Raw genomic sequence first — 19,445 nt, 5'->3', positions numbered from 1 at the left:
TCTCAAAAAAAGTCGAGAGATATAGATCAAACATATCAAGCATAATACAGGTATGTAGATAGTTTCTATTTTAAGAAAGGTTTTAGAGTTACATTCCAAAAAATGGCTTCTGAGAAACTTTTTAGGAAGTAATTCTTTCTTACAAGAGGAGAAAATTCCTTCCCCAATTTATTGGGATTACAGAATATTTTTTAATCCTCCCACTGCTTTTGGGATGTATTGCCGAAAGCAGAGACATCAGTATTAGTAATGATTCATTTAGCTAAAGTAATAGAAAACACAACTAAAATGGCTTAAACATTAAAGATATGTATTATTTTGCCCAGTGTAAAGTCCAGAGATGCAGCTTCAAGGCAGTGGCTCCATGGCTCAATGGCAGGATCAAGGAGGTAGATCCCTCATCCTGCTCGGCCTCCTCAGTGTTGGCTTCATCCAGATCCCAGAGTCACATCTCCACATGACCAGATCCAGGAGAAGAAAGAGATCAAATTTTCTAGCTTTTCCTTGGGGCAAAGAAATGTCTCCTACAACCACCGCTCAACAGACATCCCTTCGTGCCAATCCCTGGGAAAGAGAATGGGAAGTTTTTCACCAGTCAGGCCCATCGGAGCTGTGGGTTAACTGGCTTCCCAAGGCACGTGGATATATTTGTAGGTATGAATAACAAAAGAAAAAACAACTGGAGTTCTGCAGGAGAGAAACAGGAACAGATGCTGGGCAGACACCTAACAGACACCCGCTCTATGATAACACTAAATCCAAAGAATGGCTATGAGTCCAGGAAATCAAATTATATCCACTGATACTTTTGATCAAAATATGTAGAGAAAATATTTAGTTCTCAATTTGTGAAGGTGAAGGCAAGAAAATGCCAATCGTAAAGACATGAGACACACACAAAAAGGTATTTCCAGTAAACTTACAGAAATTTGGGGAGAGTGCCTGGCCTCTGAGAACTCACCATCATGCTCCATGACATTTACAGAGTTCTCAAAAATCCTCCAAGAGCACAGGAGGAGTAGGGAGTGTAGCAATGCAGAGCTGATGCTTATTTAAATTAATAACTTAATAAAAATCATAATGAAGAGCACATATATATGCTAAGTACTTTACATACAGTAACACAATAAATACTGATATAAAAAGCCAGACACGGTGGTTCACATCTGTAATCCCAGCATTTTGTGAGGATTGCTTTAGTCTAGGAGCTCAAGACCAGCCTGGGCAACATAGTGAGACCCCAACTCTACAAAGAATTTTAAAACTTAGCCAGGTTTGCTGGTGCACACATAGTCCTAGCTACTCAGGAGGCTGAAGCAGGTGGATCACTTGAACCCAGGAGTTTGAAGTTACAGTGATTGTGACTGGGCAACAGAGTGAGACCCAGCCTCTAAAGAAAACAAATTAGAAACAGTGAGAGGTTGTTACAGATGAGGAAATGAGGCTCAAATGGGTCATTACTTCCTAGCTTCATAATCCTAGTAATGGTGAGGGCAATGCATAAACTCAAGTTTATTTTATCCTAAAGCTTATGCTCTTATGCTCTTCATCACTCATCTCTAATACCTAGTTTCTAGAAAAATGAAAGAATTAAACTAACCTAATTAAAGCATGTTCCACACCAAAAGTTCTCAAGGATTCCAATGTAGTGTTGTTAGATGCTTTCTCTATCTTGAATTAACTTTGCTGAATACCCTCTCTAACCTGAGGGATCACTGAGGTCATCTGGCCTAGACCAGTACTGGAATTGCCTACTGCAGCCTCTAGAGCACAATCCACAGCCTGGCAGCACTGGCATCACTGAAAGCTCATGGGAAATGCAGAATCTCAGGCCCTACTCCAAACCTACTAATTAGAATTTGCTTTCTTTTTTTTTTTTTTTGAGACAATGTCTTGCTCTGTCTCCCAGGCTGGAGTGCAGTGGCACAATCTTGGCTCAGTGCAACCTCCGCCTCCCAGTTTCGAGCAACTCTCCTGCCTTAGCCTCCCAAGTAGCTGGGATTACAGGTGCACACCACCACACCCAGCTAATTTTTGTATTTTTAGTAGAGATGGGGTTTCACCATGTTGGCCAGGCTGGTCTCAAACTCCTGACTTTATGATCGGCCCGCCCCAGCCTCCCAAAGTGCTGGGATTACAGGCGTGAACCACCGCGCCTGGCCTGAATTTGCATTTGCATCAGATCCTTACGGGATTCAAGCATTCAAGTTTGAAGTACTTTTCTACAGCATACCTGACATCTGGGCTCCTCTTTACTCTTTCTTGAGATAGCCTGGTCCATAACCATGCAGTCCGCAGTACTACTAAATTCTTTTTTTTTTTTTTTTTTTAAACGGAGTCTCGCTCTGTCCCCCAGGCTGGAGTGCCGTGGCGCGATCTCGGCTCGCTGCAAGCTCTGCCTCCAGGGTTCACACCATTCTCCTGCCTCAGCCTCCCGAGTAGCTGGGACTACAGGTGCCCGTCACCACGCCTGGCTAATTTTTTGTATTTATAGTAGAGACGGGGTTTCACCGTGTTAGCCAGGATGGTCTCAATCTCCTAACCTCGTGACCCGCCCGCCTCGGCCTCCCAGAGTGCTGGGATTACAGGCGTGAGTCACTGCACCTGGCCAGTATTACTAACTTCTTATGAAAACTTCCCTGAACACCACAGCTTCTCTTCATTCTGCCATCTTAACTTACAAATAACAGAGCTTCAGAGATTAGAAATGCCTAATTTCATCTCCCCATGTCCTTTCCTTCTAGGCTAAACACCCGCTTCCTTCAGTATCTTCACCATCACGTTGTTCATGTCCTCTAGATCACTGATACCCAATCTAAGATATGTATTAGAATCACCTGAAAACATCCAGGGGTAGTTCCCAGGAGTCTCTATATTTTCTACACTCCCCTAGTACAGCCACGGGGCATTACTCAGGCTTCAGAACCACTGCCCCTCACGCCCTCTAGCTGGTTAATATTCTTCCAAGAATATGACCCACAGAGCTGAAGGCAATGATGAGCTCAAAGAATAGAGATTATTATGGCCCATGATCAGGATACATTTTTTTAATTAGTACAGTCTAAAATGTGGATAGCTAAGCTGGGTGTGGTGGCACACACCTGTCAGCTATTCAGGAGGCTGAGGCCCAAAAGTTCAAGTCCATCCTGGGCAACATAGTGAGATTCCATTTTGAAATTTTTTTTAAAAGGCCTGGTGCAGTGTCTCATGCTTATAATCCCAGCACTTTGGGAGGCCAAGGCAGGCAGATCACCTGAAGTCAGGACTTAGAGACCAGCCTAGCCAACATGGTGAAACGCTGCCTCTACTGAAAATATAAAAATTAGCCCGGTGCTGTGGCATGTGCCTGTAATCTCAGCTCTTTGAGAGGCTGAGGCATGAGAATTGCTTGAACCCGGGAGGTGGAGGTTGCAGAGAGCTGAGATCGTGCCACTGCACTCCAGCCTAGGCGACAGAGTGAGACTCTATTTAAAAAAAAAATGAAAGGAGAGAGAGACGAAAGAAAGAAAGAAAAGAAGAAAGACAAGAAAGAAAGACAGAAAGAAAGAAAAAGAAAGAAAGAAAAGAAGAAGAAAGAAAGAAAAAGAAAGAGAAGGAAGGAAGGATGGAAGGAAGGAGAAGAAAGAAGGAGAAAGAAAGAGAAAGAAAGAAAGAAAGAAAAGAAAAAGAAAGAAAAGAAAAAAGAAAGAAAGAAAGAAAAAGAAAGAAAAGAAAGAAAAAGAAAGAAAGAAAGAAAAAGAAAGAAGGAAGGAAGGAAGGAAGGAAGGAAGGAAGGGAGGGAGGGAGGGGAGGAGAGGGGAAAAGAAAGGAAGGGAAGAGAAAGAAAGAGAAAAAGAAATAGCTATCATGAGGCATGTCATCACAGCATTAACCCATGTCAAGCTTGTTGACAAACAAAACTCCAGGATCATTTTATTTTTCCATATGAACTATTGCAAAGCCAGATGTCCCCAGTTCTGTGTGTAAGCTCTTTATTTTCCTAAGTTTAGAGATAGGATTCTGTATTTATTACTCTTAAATTTCATCTTGTTGTTCTGAGCCCTTGATTTAACCTGTCAAGAGTTTTGAATCTTTATTCCATCCTTTATTGGGAGGCTGTGAGTGGACTGGGGAAAGCGCGGCTCTGGAGTCAGACATACTTGGGTAAAATCAGATCTGTTTGAGACAGATGGCCCAAGGGGTTATGCAGAAGATGGTAATTGAAGAGACAGGCTCAAGGCCAGATGAGAAATGTTCATGCAGTACATTTGTTGGATGAATTCATGAAATAATGGCTGATGGCCGATAACCAGAGAAACTGGTTAGGGGGCTCTACACTGATCCAAGAGAGAATAAAGCCCTACCCTGAGGCTAGTTCAGTGATAACAGAGGAGGACTTAGCTTTTGGTGAGGCAGAATCAACGAGATTTATTGAGCAATTGGATGTCAGGGTAAGAGAGAGGGAGGAATCACAATGACACTCACGTTTCTGGACTGAGCAAGTAAGAGGATGCAGTTGCCGGGAGCAGGACTAAATGCACACCACACCCGCCCATCCCGGGGGCTTCCTAAAAGCTCTGGGGAAATAATTGCTCTCTTCATCACTTGTGTGTTTGTTTAACTGAAATGAGACTGATATCTTTATGGACCCAATTTAATTGTGACACAAATATATTTGATCAAAAAATAATCTCTAGATGAACCTTGATGACATTATACTCAGTGAAATAAGCCAGACACAAAAGAACAAACACTGTATGACTCCACTCTTATGAGGTAGAATAGGCAAATCCACAGAGATAGAGAGTACGATAGTGGTTACCAGGGCCTGAGAGAAGGAAAGAATGGGAAGTGACTTTTTAATAGGTACAGAGTTCCGGTTTGGGATGAGGAAAAAGTTCTGGAGATGGGTGGCGGTGATAGTGGCACAACAATGTGAATGTATTAATACTTAATGCCACTGAGTTGTACATTTAAAAATGGTTATGAGGGTAAATTTTATGTTATATGTATTTTACCACAATAAAAAACAAAAAGATGGCAGGGCCCGGTGGCTCACGCCTGTAATCCCAGCACTTTGGGAGGCCGAGGCAGGTGGATCACGAGGTCAGGAGATTGAGAACCTCCTGGCTAACACAGTGAAACCCCGTCTCTACTAAAAAATACAAAAAAATTAGCCAGGTGTGGTGGTGGGCACCTGTAGTCCCAGCTACTCGGGAGGCTGAGGCAGGAGAATGGCATGAACCCAGGAGGCGGAGGTTGCAGTGAGCCGAGATCGTGCCACTGCACTCCAGCCTGGGTGACAGAGGAAGACTCCATCTCAAAAAAAAAAAGATAATAATCTCAAGTTATCAATCATCCATGTTGGTGATGAATATTTACTATTTTATTTTATTTTATTTTATTTTTCAGACAGGGGTCTCACTCTGTCACCCAGGCTGGAGTGCAGTGGCATAATCTCAGCTCACTGCAACCTCCTTCTCCCAGGCTCAAGTGATCTTCCCACCCCAGCCTCCCAAGTAGCTGGGACTACAGGCAAGCACCACCACACCTGGCTAATTTTTGTATCTTTAGTAAGGACAGGGCTTCACCATGTTGGCCAGGTTGGTCTTGAACTCCTGAGCTCAAGCCATCCATCCACCTTGGCCTCCCAAAGTGCTAGGATTACAGGTGTGAGCCACTGCACCTGGCCTAATATTCCCTTTTTTAAAAGTCTAGTCATGGTCGGTTGGAAATGAATGGACAAGAATCCTCAGAGACTGAAACCCTCTGTTTAATCCACTAAGAAGTTACAACAAAGCCACCAGAGCAGAAAGAAATGACTCTGGAGATGATGCTTTGGAAGCAAAATGCCAGCTACTGTGATGGCCCATTATATAAAATGCTTCTGTCTTTGCTTGTTTGTTTTTGCTCTGATCTCATTTCTTTCCATCACCAGGGATCTCTTTAGAAATGTTTAGCTATCGGTACCCACTTCCAGCAGTCTGCCTGAAACGAGGTAGGTCAAGAAACCAAAATAAGGCCAACTTTTATCTGTGCTGTGAGCTCTATCTGGAAAAGCTATACACAATGTAAAATTTAAGATTTTAAATTCATGAAAGTGTATTGAAATGAACAGGTGCCCATTTTGAAATCTACTGATCTAGCCTTCCCCTGTGAAGTGATTCTCAGCTTTGACTGCACATCAGAGTCACTTGAGAGCGTTTTAAAAACTGCAGATACCTGGGTCCTAACCTGAACAGGTCTGTTTAGTTCACCTGGCATGCAGCCAGGGCCTCAGGATTTTTTTCTTTTTTTTTTTTTTTTTTTTGAGACAGATTTCTTGCTCTGTCGCCAGGCTGGAGTGCAGTGACATGATCTTGGCTCACTGCAACCTCCGCCTCCTGGGTTCAAGCGATTCTCATGCCTCAGCCTCCCGAGTAGCTGGGATTACAGGCATGCGCCACCACACCCGGCTGATTTTTGTATTTTTAGTAGAAACGGGGTTTCACCATGTTGGCCAGGATGGTCTCAATCTCCTGACTTCATGATCCGTCCCCCTCAGCCTCCCAAAGTGCTGGGATTACAGGCGTGAGCCACCGCGCCCAGTCAGGATTTTTCTTACTCAAAGTTTCTCAAGTGATTCTAATGTGCAGCCTGGGCTGTGAATCACTGATCTAAAAGAACGCTTACTTACTGAGAAGTTAATACAAACTCACCCTTCCCTGAAAATGGGGGAGAGAAATGTACAATTACCTAGCAAATATGCAAGAATAAAATCACCAAAGCAGAAATTTATCTTAGGATCCTAACATTTTGGAGCTAGGAAGGGATTTACAGATCATTGAGAGTGGTGGTTCTCAGAGAATGATCCCCAGACCAGCAGCATCAGTGTCAGCTGAAAACTTGTTAGCAATGCACATTCTGGGCTGGGCGCAGTCGCTTCTAGCACTGTGGGAGGCTGAGGTAAGCGGATCACTTGACCTCAGGAGTTCTAGACCAGCCTGGGCAACAATTCGTTTATCATTCATAAGACCATCACTGTGGCCTTAAGGCTATATACAAAGCCACTTAAGACTACCTAAGAAGTCACTACCTTCTGTCTCCTGGTATGGTTGTCTTTAAACTATCCCCAGTGGTAGACTTTCAGATTTTTAGCCAGATTTCCAATTAAAAGTAACCTAACATCTTGCTCAGTGACATATTTCAGTGATCAAAACATTGCAATAAATTGAGTTGCCCTTGTGACAATTTAAACCCTTGATCCAGAAGCCCCACATGGTGGCCCATGCCTGTAAGCTACTCAGGAGGCTGGGTGGGAGGATCCCTGGAGCCCAGGAGTTCAAGACTGCAGTGAGCTATGACCATGTCACTGCATTCCAGCCTGGGTGACAGAGCAAGCCCCTGTCTCTATCAATCATTAACTAATTACATTTAAAAAATAAACATTCAATCCATCCTCACTGGGGATGGTGGTGAGAAGCCACAACCCTCCTCCTTTGAATGCTCTGTGTATTTGAGGACCAAAATTCTCAGTTTACTCTTCTGTCTATACTATCGTTCTTTCACCAAGTTTGAAAACATAGAGTGACTTACTGTAACCTCTGGCTTGCAGAAGAACATGTTGCCAGGTAGGGTTGGTTGCTACAAGCATTGAAGCATGACTTTGCTAAATAAATCAATAAATAAGATTGTTGGAAGGATACAGATGCCTCTGACTCACAGATTCTCAGTAATCAGGGTTGTGCCAGGGACCCTGGAGCAGAGGTGAGTGAACGAACAGTTTCTTCAGGTCTACTTGAACTCAGGATCGTTCGTCTTCCATCTTTGTCTCTCTGCTCATGAGTCAAAGCACTTGGGAGAGGCCACGCCTCAACACGTGTCCAGTCCTTGGTGTCCAGGGCTCTTTGCTTGCCACGCTGGCCAAGACTGCGCAGAACAGGAAAGGGGTAGTTCCCAAAGGAGAATGAAAGTACAGTTACCAAAAGAAGACAGAGGGGTACCAAGAGGCTGAAGATAACCCTCAAGTCACTGACCAGATACTGCACCAGGCCAGGAGCCACGTCTTCTTATCTTTGTGTACCATCCCGAAGCCCGACACGTAGTGAGCCCTCGGTAAATGTATGCTCATTTGAACAAAACAAGCTGTGACCAACTGGAGAATGGGTCTTCCTGGTAAATGATTGCCACCATGAGTCCCACCGAGCCCTGAGGTACATGCTTTCCTGTGGAATAAAAAAGGCTCTCGGCCAGGCGCGGTGGCTCACGCCTGTAATCCCAGCACTTTGGGAGGCCGAGGCGGGCGGATCACGAGGTCAGGAGACCGAGACCACGGTGAAACCCTGTGTGAAACCCCAATTCTAATAAAAATACGAAAAAAAAAAAAATTAGCTGGGCAAGGTGGCGGGCGCCTGTAGTCCCAGCTACGCGGGAGGCTGAGGCAGGAGAATGGCGTGAACCCCGGGGGGCGGAGCCTGCAGTGAGCCGAGATCGCGCCACTGCACTCCAGCCTGGGTGAAAGAGCGAGACTCCGTCTCAAAAAAAAAAAAAAAGGCTCTCAGCATACTCTATCTACCCTTCCCTCCAGTTCTCACCCCTCGGCCCACCTTCCCTAGCACCATCCACTAGCAGAGAAAGAGGGAATCTGGAGAGGTGGAGAAAAGACTTAGGCATGTAGAAGGAGGGAAGGAAAACAATCGCTAGGCCAGGAAGGCTGATTTTAATTCCCTCCCATCCTCCTCAGGTTCATACAGTGCATTAGTAGCTGAACTAAAGAGAAACTGGTCCACACCCTGCCCAGTGTTCTCTCCATGACCGTGACCTCCCATGCATTAATGCTCAGTCTTCACAACTCATTGCTAATGTGACATGGTCACTTAGACACAGCTTTTTTTTTTTTGAGACAGGGTCTCGTTCTGTTGCCCAGACTGGAGTGCAGCGGCACGATCACAGTTCACTGCAGCCTTGGCCTCCTGGGCTCAAGTGATCCTCCCACCTCAGCCTTCTGAGTAGCTGGGACTACAGGCACACACTAGCATGCCTAGCTAATTTTTTATTTTTATTTTTTTGTAGAGACAGGGTTTCACCATGTTGCCCAGGTTGGTCTCAAACTCCTGGGCTCGCGCGATCTGCCTGCCTCGGCCTTCCAAAGTGCTGGGATTACAGGCATGAACCACTATGCCCCAGCCTAGACACAACTTTTAACAATGAAAGAAAACATTGGTTTATGCTAAACAGTTTAATTCTATGGGAAGCTATTTCTGTATCTAAAAACACCACGGTAACCATTACATCCAGCAATACCGTAATGTACACTTATGGAGCAAAACTTACCAACAAGTCTTAAAGGTCTGTGTATACTTTAACCTGTACACTTTTATCCAACAACATCATTGCTAAAAATGTATCCTAATAATCACAGATATGTAAAGAAACTAAACAGATGTTCACTGCACCATTATCTGTAATGTGGGAAACCAGAAAAAACCCATGTACAGCAATAGGGGAGTAGTTAAATCAAAGGGAGGATTCATGCCCTGTATTATCGTGCAACATCAGAATTATTGCAGAATATCAGGCTGGGTGCGGTGACTCACGGCTTTAATTCCAGCACTTTGGGAGGACAAAGTGGGTGGATCACCTGAGGTCAGGAGTTTGAGACCAGCCTGGCCAACATGGTGAAACCCCGTCTGTACTAAAAATACAAAAATTAGCTGGGCGTGGTGACATGCGCCTGTAGTCCTAGCTACTCAGGAAGCTGAGGCAGGAGAATCGCTTGAACCCGGGAGGCAGAGGTTGCAGTGAGCCGAGATCACGCCACTGCACTCCAGCCTGGGTAACAGAGTGAGATTCTATCTCAAAAAAGAAAAAAATTTTGCAGAATATTAAATTTCATGTAAACAGGTCAATATATTTACAATACATTAAGTGAAATGCAAATTACAGAATAACATGTAGCACAGCATTTTTGCAAAAAAAAAATCCTTAAAGATAGAAAAAGACTAGTACACGAAAAATATTAATAGCAGCAGTTATCTCTAGGTAGTGAGATTATGAAGCTTTTTTTTTTTCACTTTATTTTCTTCACTTTGTCTTCCTAAATTTTCCACTAGTAACACTGTTAGATTTTTAAATTACAAATAACTTTAAGACAAAAATTATTTCTAATTATCCTGTAGATAAAGGAATGTCATTAACAGTGCTGTGGCTGAAAAATGTTGAACACATTTTCTACAGAAATGTTTAAAATTAGTCTGAGTATTCTAAAATTCTACCTGTTTTTCTTCTGAGTTCACTTCTTACAATCAACACTTACTGAATTACACTTAAAAAAATTGTCTTTCTCGATTGAGCACAATGGTTCATGCCTGTAATTCCAGCACTTTTGGAGGCTGAGGCAGGCGGGTCACTTGAGTCCAGGAGTTTGAAGCCAGCCTGGGCAACATGGCAAAAACCCATCTCTACTAACACAAAAATTACAAAATACAAAAATCAGCCGGACGTGATGGCATGTGCCTGTAGTCCCAGCTACTCCGGAGGCTGAGGTGAGAGGATCACTTGAGCACAGGGGGTAGAGGCTGCAGCGAGCCAAGATTACGCCACTGCACTCCAGCCTGCGCACTGGAGCGAGACCCTGTCGCAAAAAAAAAAAAAAAAAATTTTTTTCTCCTCCAGCTTACTTCTAACATCTGGTTCTGGGTATATTTTCCTTGCGATAACTTCTCTGTGAAATCATCACCTTCTAAGACCTTTCTCCCTCAAAGATGCTTCTCTTGCTTACCCTAAAAAGTAGCACAAACATGTGACTTGGTTTGTGAAAGACAAAGCTGCCAGACATATCGAACCACCAATCTCAGAAAACTAACAGCTGGGAAACAAAATCATCCCCACCCTATGGTAAACTCTCCTCTAGGGTCAATTAAATGACTTTCTAGAATGCTAATGCACACATATTATGTGACTGGTATCATACTGAAATCTATATTAAAAGTCACGAAGCAGGTATCTGGAGCGAAGGCTTCTAAGAATTCTCAAAAGCTGATATGCAGCCAAAGTATTCAGTCATGATGATGTTACAGGCAGTGAGCACACATCCCAGTTCAAACTGGGATGAGTCGGTCCCAGTTCAGACCTGTTTCCCAGTGTAGTTATTACTAAGACCCCCTTTTGCTCACTCTCAAAAGCCCCAATCTGGATGATAAATTACACAGTCAACTTGATGGAATGTACATTTGCCTAGAAAGGTAAAAGGGGCATAGAAATTTCATTCATCCCTAAGAACAACTTAGTCCTCAGGATCCTGATTCCAGATAAGAGAATTTGAAGCACATAAAATAAAAGCACTATTTATTTATTTACTTATCTATTATTTATTTAGTAGAGACAGGGTCTTGCTACGTTGCCCAGGCTGTTCTCCAACTGCTGGGCTCAAGCAATCTTCCTGCCTCAGCCTCCTAAAGTGCTGGGATTACAGGTGTTAAGCCAGGGTGCCCCGCTGAAACAAACTATTTGTAAGTGTTTAGTGGAAAGGCACAAAACTTTGTCAAAAATGATTAAAATCTATGTCATCATTAAATATTAATTGTACTTAATTGTAACATTTTAAGAGAAATGTTATGAATGACACTAGGCTATGATAATCTAGTTCATGCCATTTTTCCATATATGAAACTTCAGCACCAATCATTAAGAGATCACTAAGAAAAAAAAAAATCGCTAAGACTCTTAGTGGAGATTTGATCTTCCATAAAACCAACCTCAACGCATTTTAGAACTAATGTGCCCTCTCAAAAATAATCTTATTAATGAAATCATTCCAAAACCTGCTTTGATTTATCCCTGTGAAGGAAACATATGGCCTCTCTCCGGAGAGACATGCACATAAGCATGTTGGCAAATGATGAAGTGTCACTCAAACACTCAATAGTGCCTTCTGCTGGTGCAGGAGTGCTTTTTCTTTTTTTTTTTTTTTTAAACAAATTCGATTTGAAAATACATTTCTTATAAACTGAAAAATAGAAGTAATCTTGTCTTTTTCATTCTTTAAGTACCAACAGAGGCAAATTTAGAGACTATCTTGTTGTGTATTTCTTCAAATTCCAAGTAGCTCATATTATCCTTGCTGGAATTCATATTTATGATAGTCAAAATGTTTAAAAAGTATTACCTATTTTGGTAAGACAATTATAAATGTTTATTGTTGGATAAAATATACAAAATAGAGCAAGGCGTAGTGGTGCACGCTTGTAGTCCCAGCTACTTGGGTGGCTGAAGCAGGAGGATTGCTTGAACCTAGGAGTTGGAGTCCAGCCTGGGCAACATAGCAAGACCCTGCCTCTAGAAAAATAAAAAAAAAAATCCAATTCACTTAAATGTGGTTTTATTGATGGCCAGTTTCTTCCCAGAAAGGCAAAAGCAGTCCTAAAATATCCATGAATCCCTGACTTGTTAATGGTTCCTACCAAAGGAATACTACCTAGTCTTTATATAGAAAATCATTTTCTTTTGACATAGATGCGCATTTTCATTAAAATTTTAATATTACTATTTTAATATGATTAATGTGTTTCTTTTGAAAACGTAACCTACCACTGAATTTGATCATCTATCTGTATTCTCCCCACAAAAACTAAATTGACTTCCTGATACACATTGAACATCACACACAAATGTTTAAAATATTAAATATCACACACAAATGTTTGAAATATTGACTTTATTAGGAAAACATCTGATAGTTCTATTCAGTCATATAATCAATCACCTAATTTTAAAACTATGTGGCCAGAGGACATCAATTACAATATGGATTTTTCACTCATTCCACAAATATTTGAGCACCTAGAAGTGCCAGGCATTGGAGGTACAGGGTAAACGGGAGGATCCTTGCTCTCATGGAGCTTACATTCTAGCAGGAGGACAATATTAACGTTTATAGTAAAATGATGAGTTTATGACAAAGGAAGTAGATAGTGTTTAATAAGAGCATAGAGTTGGGAAGCTAATCCAGCACAGGGAGGTCACAGAGATATCCCTAAGGAAGTGGAGTTTAAACTGAGAGAAGCAAGTGCTTAAACTGAAGGATGTGTTGAAGAAGGGAGAGTAGAACAATTTGGGCATAGGGAACCTTATAGTCCCTAAGGTGGGGAGGTTCAAAGAACTGAAAGAGAGCTAGAATAGCTGGAGCCATTCTCCTGTGTAAAGAGGAGTCAAAGAGATAAGATTAAAGATGTGAAGATTCAGATCTTGGTGGCATTCAGGGATTGGCACTTCTACAAGAAATCACTGAAGGGAGTAACGTGACATTACTTTTCACTTCAGGATGGCCATTCTAACTCCAGGGGGTAGACTGGACTAGGTAAGACTGGAGGCAGGTAGACCTCTTCTAAGGCCTGTGATAGGGAAAGACAAAAATAAGTGGGGAAATTCAGGGGATAGTGAAAATCAGTAGGACTTAATGGGCAAGCCAGAGGTTCCTCCACAATAACCAGTACAGATATCCAGTAGACCTACTGGATATGCAGGCCTGCAGCTCAGGCGAGAGCTGGCGTAAGAACTGTCAAGGCAGTAATCATCTGCATTTAGATGGCAAGTGAAGCCATGACAGGCTGAAATGGCCCAGCAACAATATATCAAACCATGAGAAACACATACATTTAAGAATAAGGAGATGTGGTCAGGTGCGGTCAGGTGGCTCACGCCTGTAATCCCAGCACTTTGGGAGGCCGAGGCGGTGGATCACTTGAGGTCAGGAGTTCGAGACCAGCCTGGGCAACATAGTGAAATCCCATCTCTGCTAAAAATACAGAACTTAGCTGGGTGTAGTGGCGCATGCCTATAGTCCCAGCTGCTTGGGAGGCTCAGGCACAAGAATCGCTTGAACCCGGGAGGTGGAAGCTGCAGTGAGCCGAGATCATGCCAGTGCACTGCAGCCTGGGCAACAGAGAAACACCTTGTCTCAAAAAAAATAAAAATAAAAATAAAAAAATAAGGAGATGTCATGGGCTCGGGGGAGGGGGAAATGGGCAGCACTATTGTTTGAATGGTATAGTTTCAGTTTGGGACTGAGAACAAATTCTGGAAATGAACGGTGGTGATGGCTGCACAGCAGTGTGAGGGCATTTTATGCCACTGAAGTAACAGATGCCTTTCAAAAATAAGCCCGCTAAAATATCACCAAGCATAACCAGCAAAACAATCATTTCAGTGAAAATACAACTTCATATTAATTATCTCAATAATACAGATTACAGAACTGAGTTTACAGATTACAGAACTTTTCATACTTTGTGGGTCACAAAGGATAACTGTAAATTACTGTCTCCGCTTTATGGGGGGTAAAACTGAGCCACAGAGAAATTTCTCTAAGAAAATTTAAAAGGAATTGATGTTCATTAAATAAATATCCTCACTGATTTTTTTAAGATAGAAAAGTACAATGCACAGTGTTAAAAAATTACTGTAATAGCCTCATGTTCGAGAAGTCTAAAATTTTAAGGCTACTACATGTGTTAATTTTTGGTATATGTCCAACAGAAAACATCCTTTATTCCAGTTACATCCTGAAAATACCAAAGTCAGTCTTCTCTATTGGTGCGTTGAGGGCTGCACTAAAACTGAGACCCAAGACCAGTCTGGTGTCTGCTGGATCAATGATCCCATCATCCCACACCCTGACAAAAGAACAAAAAAAGAGTTATGAATTTACCACCAAACTACCATTTATACACTCTCCGTGTGCAGAAATGCCAAGGAAGTTTTCCTTCAGGTAACACATGGATCTACTGATTAGCATCCATGTACCATAATCTCACAACAGAAACTATGTTCAAGACAGAGGGGGAAAAGGCGGAAACAAATGATATGACTTTCATCCCAGGCCACCACAGAATGTCATGTCAGGCTTAAGGCTTAAGGAACTACTTTTACAAGAGATCTCAAAGTAACCCCTAATTTGACAATACGTTTACTTATTTCAGGAAAAATTTTCCTATTCCTTTTCTTCCCACACAAATATGTAAGCCAAGTTGGTGTATTCTGTCATTAATATGCAGAACCACATATACCCAGGTAATAACCTCAAACTTTACTGGAAAATGTATATTCCCCAACCCCCATCCAAACTCTTAAGAAACTATGAAAATTACTGAATAGGATTCAGTACATTTTATTTATTATTATTATTATTTTTGAGATGGAATCTCGCTCTGTCACCCAGGCTGGAGTGCAGTGTAGTGGCATGATCTCAGTTCACTGCAACCTCCGCCCTCTGGGTTCAAGCAATTCTCCTGCCTCAGCCTCCCTAGCAGCTGGTATTACAGGAGTGCACTACCACACCTGGCTAATTTTTATATTTGTATAAGAGACGGGGTTTCACCATGTTGGCCAGGCTGGTTTCGAACTCCTGACCTCAGGTGATCCGCCCACCTCAGCCTCCCAAAGTGCTGCGATTACAGGCGTGAGCCACCACACTCGGCCGGCTTCAGTACATTTTATTAATAAAATAGATACCTTCAAATGTAGGTCTTTATTTTTTGCTACAATAGGAAAAACAATAACTTTAAACTGCTTGCAGAAGAAACTTTTAAGTAGAAATTTTAGTTTCCTTTTCATCGACAACCTCAAATGTATAAGGAAAAATGACTGAGAAATATTACTTTTTAAAGGTTATTAGTAGGTGGCAGTTTGCTTTTTTTATACAAACTCCCTTCGGTATCTGAACCTAGCATCAATTATTAAAGCATTCTTACATTGACAGACATGAATCAAATGTTTGCTCATAAAACATTCATAATAGGGACCCTAAAGTATCAACACCCAGTAAAAAGAAGGCCACTCTTGTCATCTGCAACCAGGTGAATTGATTACACTCCCTCTGAAGCCTGCAGCACAGCAAGCATGGTGATGAAGGGGCTGCTTAATAATGTTCATTAAAAAGACTGCCCCAGGTAAGAGGCACTAATGAAATGCCTGATAAAAGTTTGATTATAAAAACAACTGAGCAGAAGCAAATTGGCATGCTACATATGTAACCTATTAGGATTAAGGAAAACATTGTAGGTTCCAGTAACTGCTAATGACAAGCTCTGTCTCTGAAAAGACAGATCTAGCCATGTTCAAACCTAAGCAGGCCAGGGAATTTTACTGTGAAGCTGAGATTTACTAAACCCGAGGAAGGTACCATAAACTGGCTTGGAAATCCTTTCAACTTTGAAAGAAAGCTGCTGTCTCCATGCCACCAGCTGTTTCAACAGAAGGGTTAAACATCTACAGATCTGGCCAGGTGTGGTGGCTCATGCCTGTAATCCCAGTACTTTGGGAAGCCGAGGCGGGTGGATCACCTGAGGTTGGGAGTTTGAGACCAGCCTGACCAACACGGAGAAACCCCATCTCTATTAAAAATACAAAATTAGCCAGGCGTGGTGGCACATGCCTGTAATCCCAGCTACTCGGGAGGCTGAGGCAGGAGAATCCCTTGAACCCAGGAGGCGGAGGTTGCAGTGAGCCGAGATCATGCCATTGCACTCCAGCCTGGGCAACAAGAAGCTCTGTCTCAAAAAAATCTACAGATCCACAGAAAACTTTACTGTCTGTTAAAATTTATTTCCAAAGATAAGTCTCTCTGGGCCATTTACTCTTCTGCCTTGAATATAATCCATTAAAAAATAATAATAATGTTAGTATGAAAATAATAAAGGATGCAATCTTTCTCAAGAGATGACTTATCTTAGCCAGGGCTGAAAAACAAGCTAACGACTCACACAAAATACACAATTTTTCAAACTTTAATATTTCAGCTGTCCCTGTGTATTTCAGTCAAAATCTTATGTGCAAAAAAAAAAAAACTATAGAAAAGCTTAACAATATATATTTTATATTTCATCTCAAACCTCTTATACGGCTTTCTATTGCTTCTTTGCATTTACTGGCTACTATATGTCGGTTTACATGATGATAAAATCAGGAACATGTTTAGCTCTCAAAGACTATAAAATATTTTGTTCTTAATTAAATGAATCAAACCACCACAATAAAATATACCTGTAAATTTGTTTGTAAAAATATATATTTAGCAAAAAACCTTTAAAAATTCCCAAATGCTGGCCAGCCACGATTACAGGTGGCTCACTCCTGTAATCCTAGCACTTTGGAAGGCCAAGGCAGGATCACTTGAGCTCAGGCATTCAAGACCAGCCTGGCCAATATGGTGAAACCCCATCTCTACAAAAAGTACAAAAGAATTAGCCAGGCGTGGTGGCACATGCCTGTAGTCCCAGCTTTGGAGGCCGACGCAAGAGGATCACTTGAGTCCGGGAGGTAGAGATTGCAGTGAGCTGAGATCACGTCATTGCACTCCAACCTGGGCAACAGAGTGAGACTCTGTCTTTAAAGAAAACAAAAACAAAAACACATACACACACCCAAATGGTATTATTTATCTCCTCAAACTAATTATGTTCTTGAAAATCAGTATGTTTTGTCTTTGTATCCACCAAGGAACCATTCAAATGATTGTAATGGACTGTAACTTTTGCTTTTTTTTTTTTTTTTTGAGATAGGTCCTTGTTCTGTCACCCAGGCTGGAGCACAGTGGCATGATCTCGGATCACTGCAGCCTTGACCTCCCAGGTTCAACTGATCTGCTTGCCTCAGCCTCCTGAGTAGCTGGGACTACAGGTGCACACCATCACGCCTGGCTAATTTTTGTATCTTTTTTGTAGAGACCGGGTCTCGCCATGTTGCCCCACTGGTTTCAAACTCCTGGGCTCAAGCAATCTGCCCGCCCTGGCCTCTCAAAGTGCTGGGATTATAAGTGTGAGCCACTGTGCCTGGCCTGATTTTCTTTTCTCTCCCCTCTCCTCTCCAGTTTGCCTTCGCCAGCATAAATTACAACATAAGTTAATTTTACAAGATGCAGAAAGAGTTACTTTCTTTTTTCCATCTGCCCAAGGGATGAAAGGAAGACATGAAGCTTAGATTAGTCTTCAGAATGCAGAACACTAAAGTTGTTGAAGAAAGATGTGAAAGCAGGCACCAGCGGGTCTTCGGCTGGGACAGGCGTGATAATTTATTACCTCATTAAGTGGTGTAAGAAACAAACAGAGCCAACAGCGGCAATGGTCTGTGAGGTAATTATTTGGCGCTGACACACAGACCCTGGCGGTGACTAATCACCTTCCAAACCTACAAGCATACTTGTCAACAAATGCCAGTAAGTGTTAAACCAATCTCATGCTTAAAATGGGGTAAAAACAAAATGATCAAGGAGAGGGGTTTTTAAGCAAAAATTAGAACTGCTGATGTAACATAGCCAAGCTTATAACCTATTCTCAGCTCCTAGCATGGCCCACACCTTGGGCTGCAGGACTCCTCTAGGCCCCAGACACTTCAACTAGGGGCAAGACAAGGGAAGCGGGAATCAGACCAGTGGTGGTGAGTCCACAGCGCAGGGATGCTGGGAGGAGGGGTGGCATTTCAGCAGTAGCCATTCACATTGTAAAGAAACAACAGTATAAAATTAAGTGTGTCCAAATGTTATTTTCCAGTTCCTATGAACCATCTCGAATACATAGAGTTCTGTAAAACTGCTCCCCTGACTGCCATCCGCACCCATCAGAGAGTTAGTGATGTTCTGGCCCCCACCTTGCGCTGGAATAGTAAGGGTTTCCCTCCTCTTCAAACTTCTTAATGATAGGCTCTTTTAAAGCCGCTTCATCAGCACTGGAGAACTAAAGGAAAAGAGGCCATGAGTAAGTCAGCTTCAGTGAGAACAGCTTCAGTGAACATCTCAATTCAAAAGAAACAACAGATTTCAGGAATAATAATGTTACATCTAACATGTGCATGGTGATGTATAAATTACAAGTGATCATTAACATACATGCTCTCGCCTAAGACATGAGTATCAAGTTAGTGCCCCATCCCATCTCTCCTAACAGAGACAATATCCTGAGGCTATTTCACGTAAGGTGAAAACCCAGGGTACTGTGTATCACAGCAGGGTACAATAATAGATGGGAATTATACAACCCAACAAAAGGGCTGCATTACACTTAGCAGTCGCCAGTTAAGAATGTGGAAAAGTATGAGATTCTCATTTAAAATAGCCAAAATTTAAAACTTAAGCTTAAATGTTTACGCTCAAAGGGGTAAAATACCAACCAAATCTTGAATAACCTTTTCAGTCAAGTTCCCAGAGAACTGAGAGATATTTTCCCCCAATTAAGAATTTCACAGCCTTCCCATCAGTATTACAAGGATCAAGTGATAATTAATTCAGATGTAAAAATCTTCAGAACTTAATTTGAAACCCTGAAAAATACTTTCAACTCAAAAAGCAACTCAACACCAGAAACAAAGACTTATTTCAAATACTCTACCTTCTTTTATGTAAATATGCTAATACCTTAATATCATTGTCTAGGTCACGAATTCTGAGGGAGAACCATTAACACACTGTGCTTTCCTTTCCTATATAAAAATAAACG

At 42.1% G+C, this 19,445-nt stretch overlaps 1 protein-coding gene across 5 annotated transcripts in view; it reads right to left on the bottom strand.

Annotated features, from left to right (window-relative positions):
* Window positions 1-19,445, bottom strand: part of MCCC2 (methylcrotonyl-CoA carboxylase subunit 2) — a 111,793-nt gene that overhangs the window by 33,582 nt on the left and 58,766 nt on the right. For 2 of the 5 annotated variants that reach the window (XR_009211778.1, XM_058433984.1), the window contains exon 16: window positions 18,601-18,686. Coding sequence is in view for 3 of the 5 variants with exons in the window: in XM_058433984.1 (XP_058289967.1) it covers window positions 18,601-18,686 (86 nt within the window). In the remaining 2 variants the exon portion in view is untranslated. Of the gene's footprint in view, window positions 1-12,656; window positions 15,495-18,600; window positions 18,687-19,445 lie in introns of those variants that run through there. The other 3 variants (XM_032144774.2, XM_032144775.2, XR_004246335.2) reach the window with 3 other exon arrangements.

The sequence above is a fragment of the Hylobates moloch genome, unplaced genomic scaffold (assembly GCF_009828535.3).
Source record: "Hylobates moloch isolate HMO894 unplaced genomic scaffold, HMol_V3 SCAFFOLD_23, whole genome shotgun sequence".
In the NCBI taxonomy this organism is placed as follows: Eukaryota; Metazoa; Chordata; class Mammalia; order Primates; family Hylobatidae; genus Hylobates; species Hylobates moloch.
The sequence above is the reverse complement of the archived record's forward strand: the minus strand, read 5'-3'. Positions and strand labels throughout refer to the sequence as shown.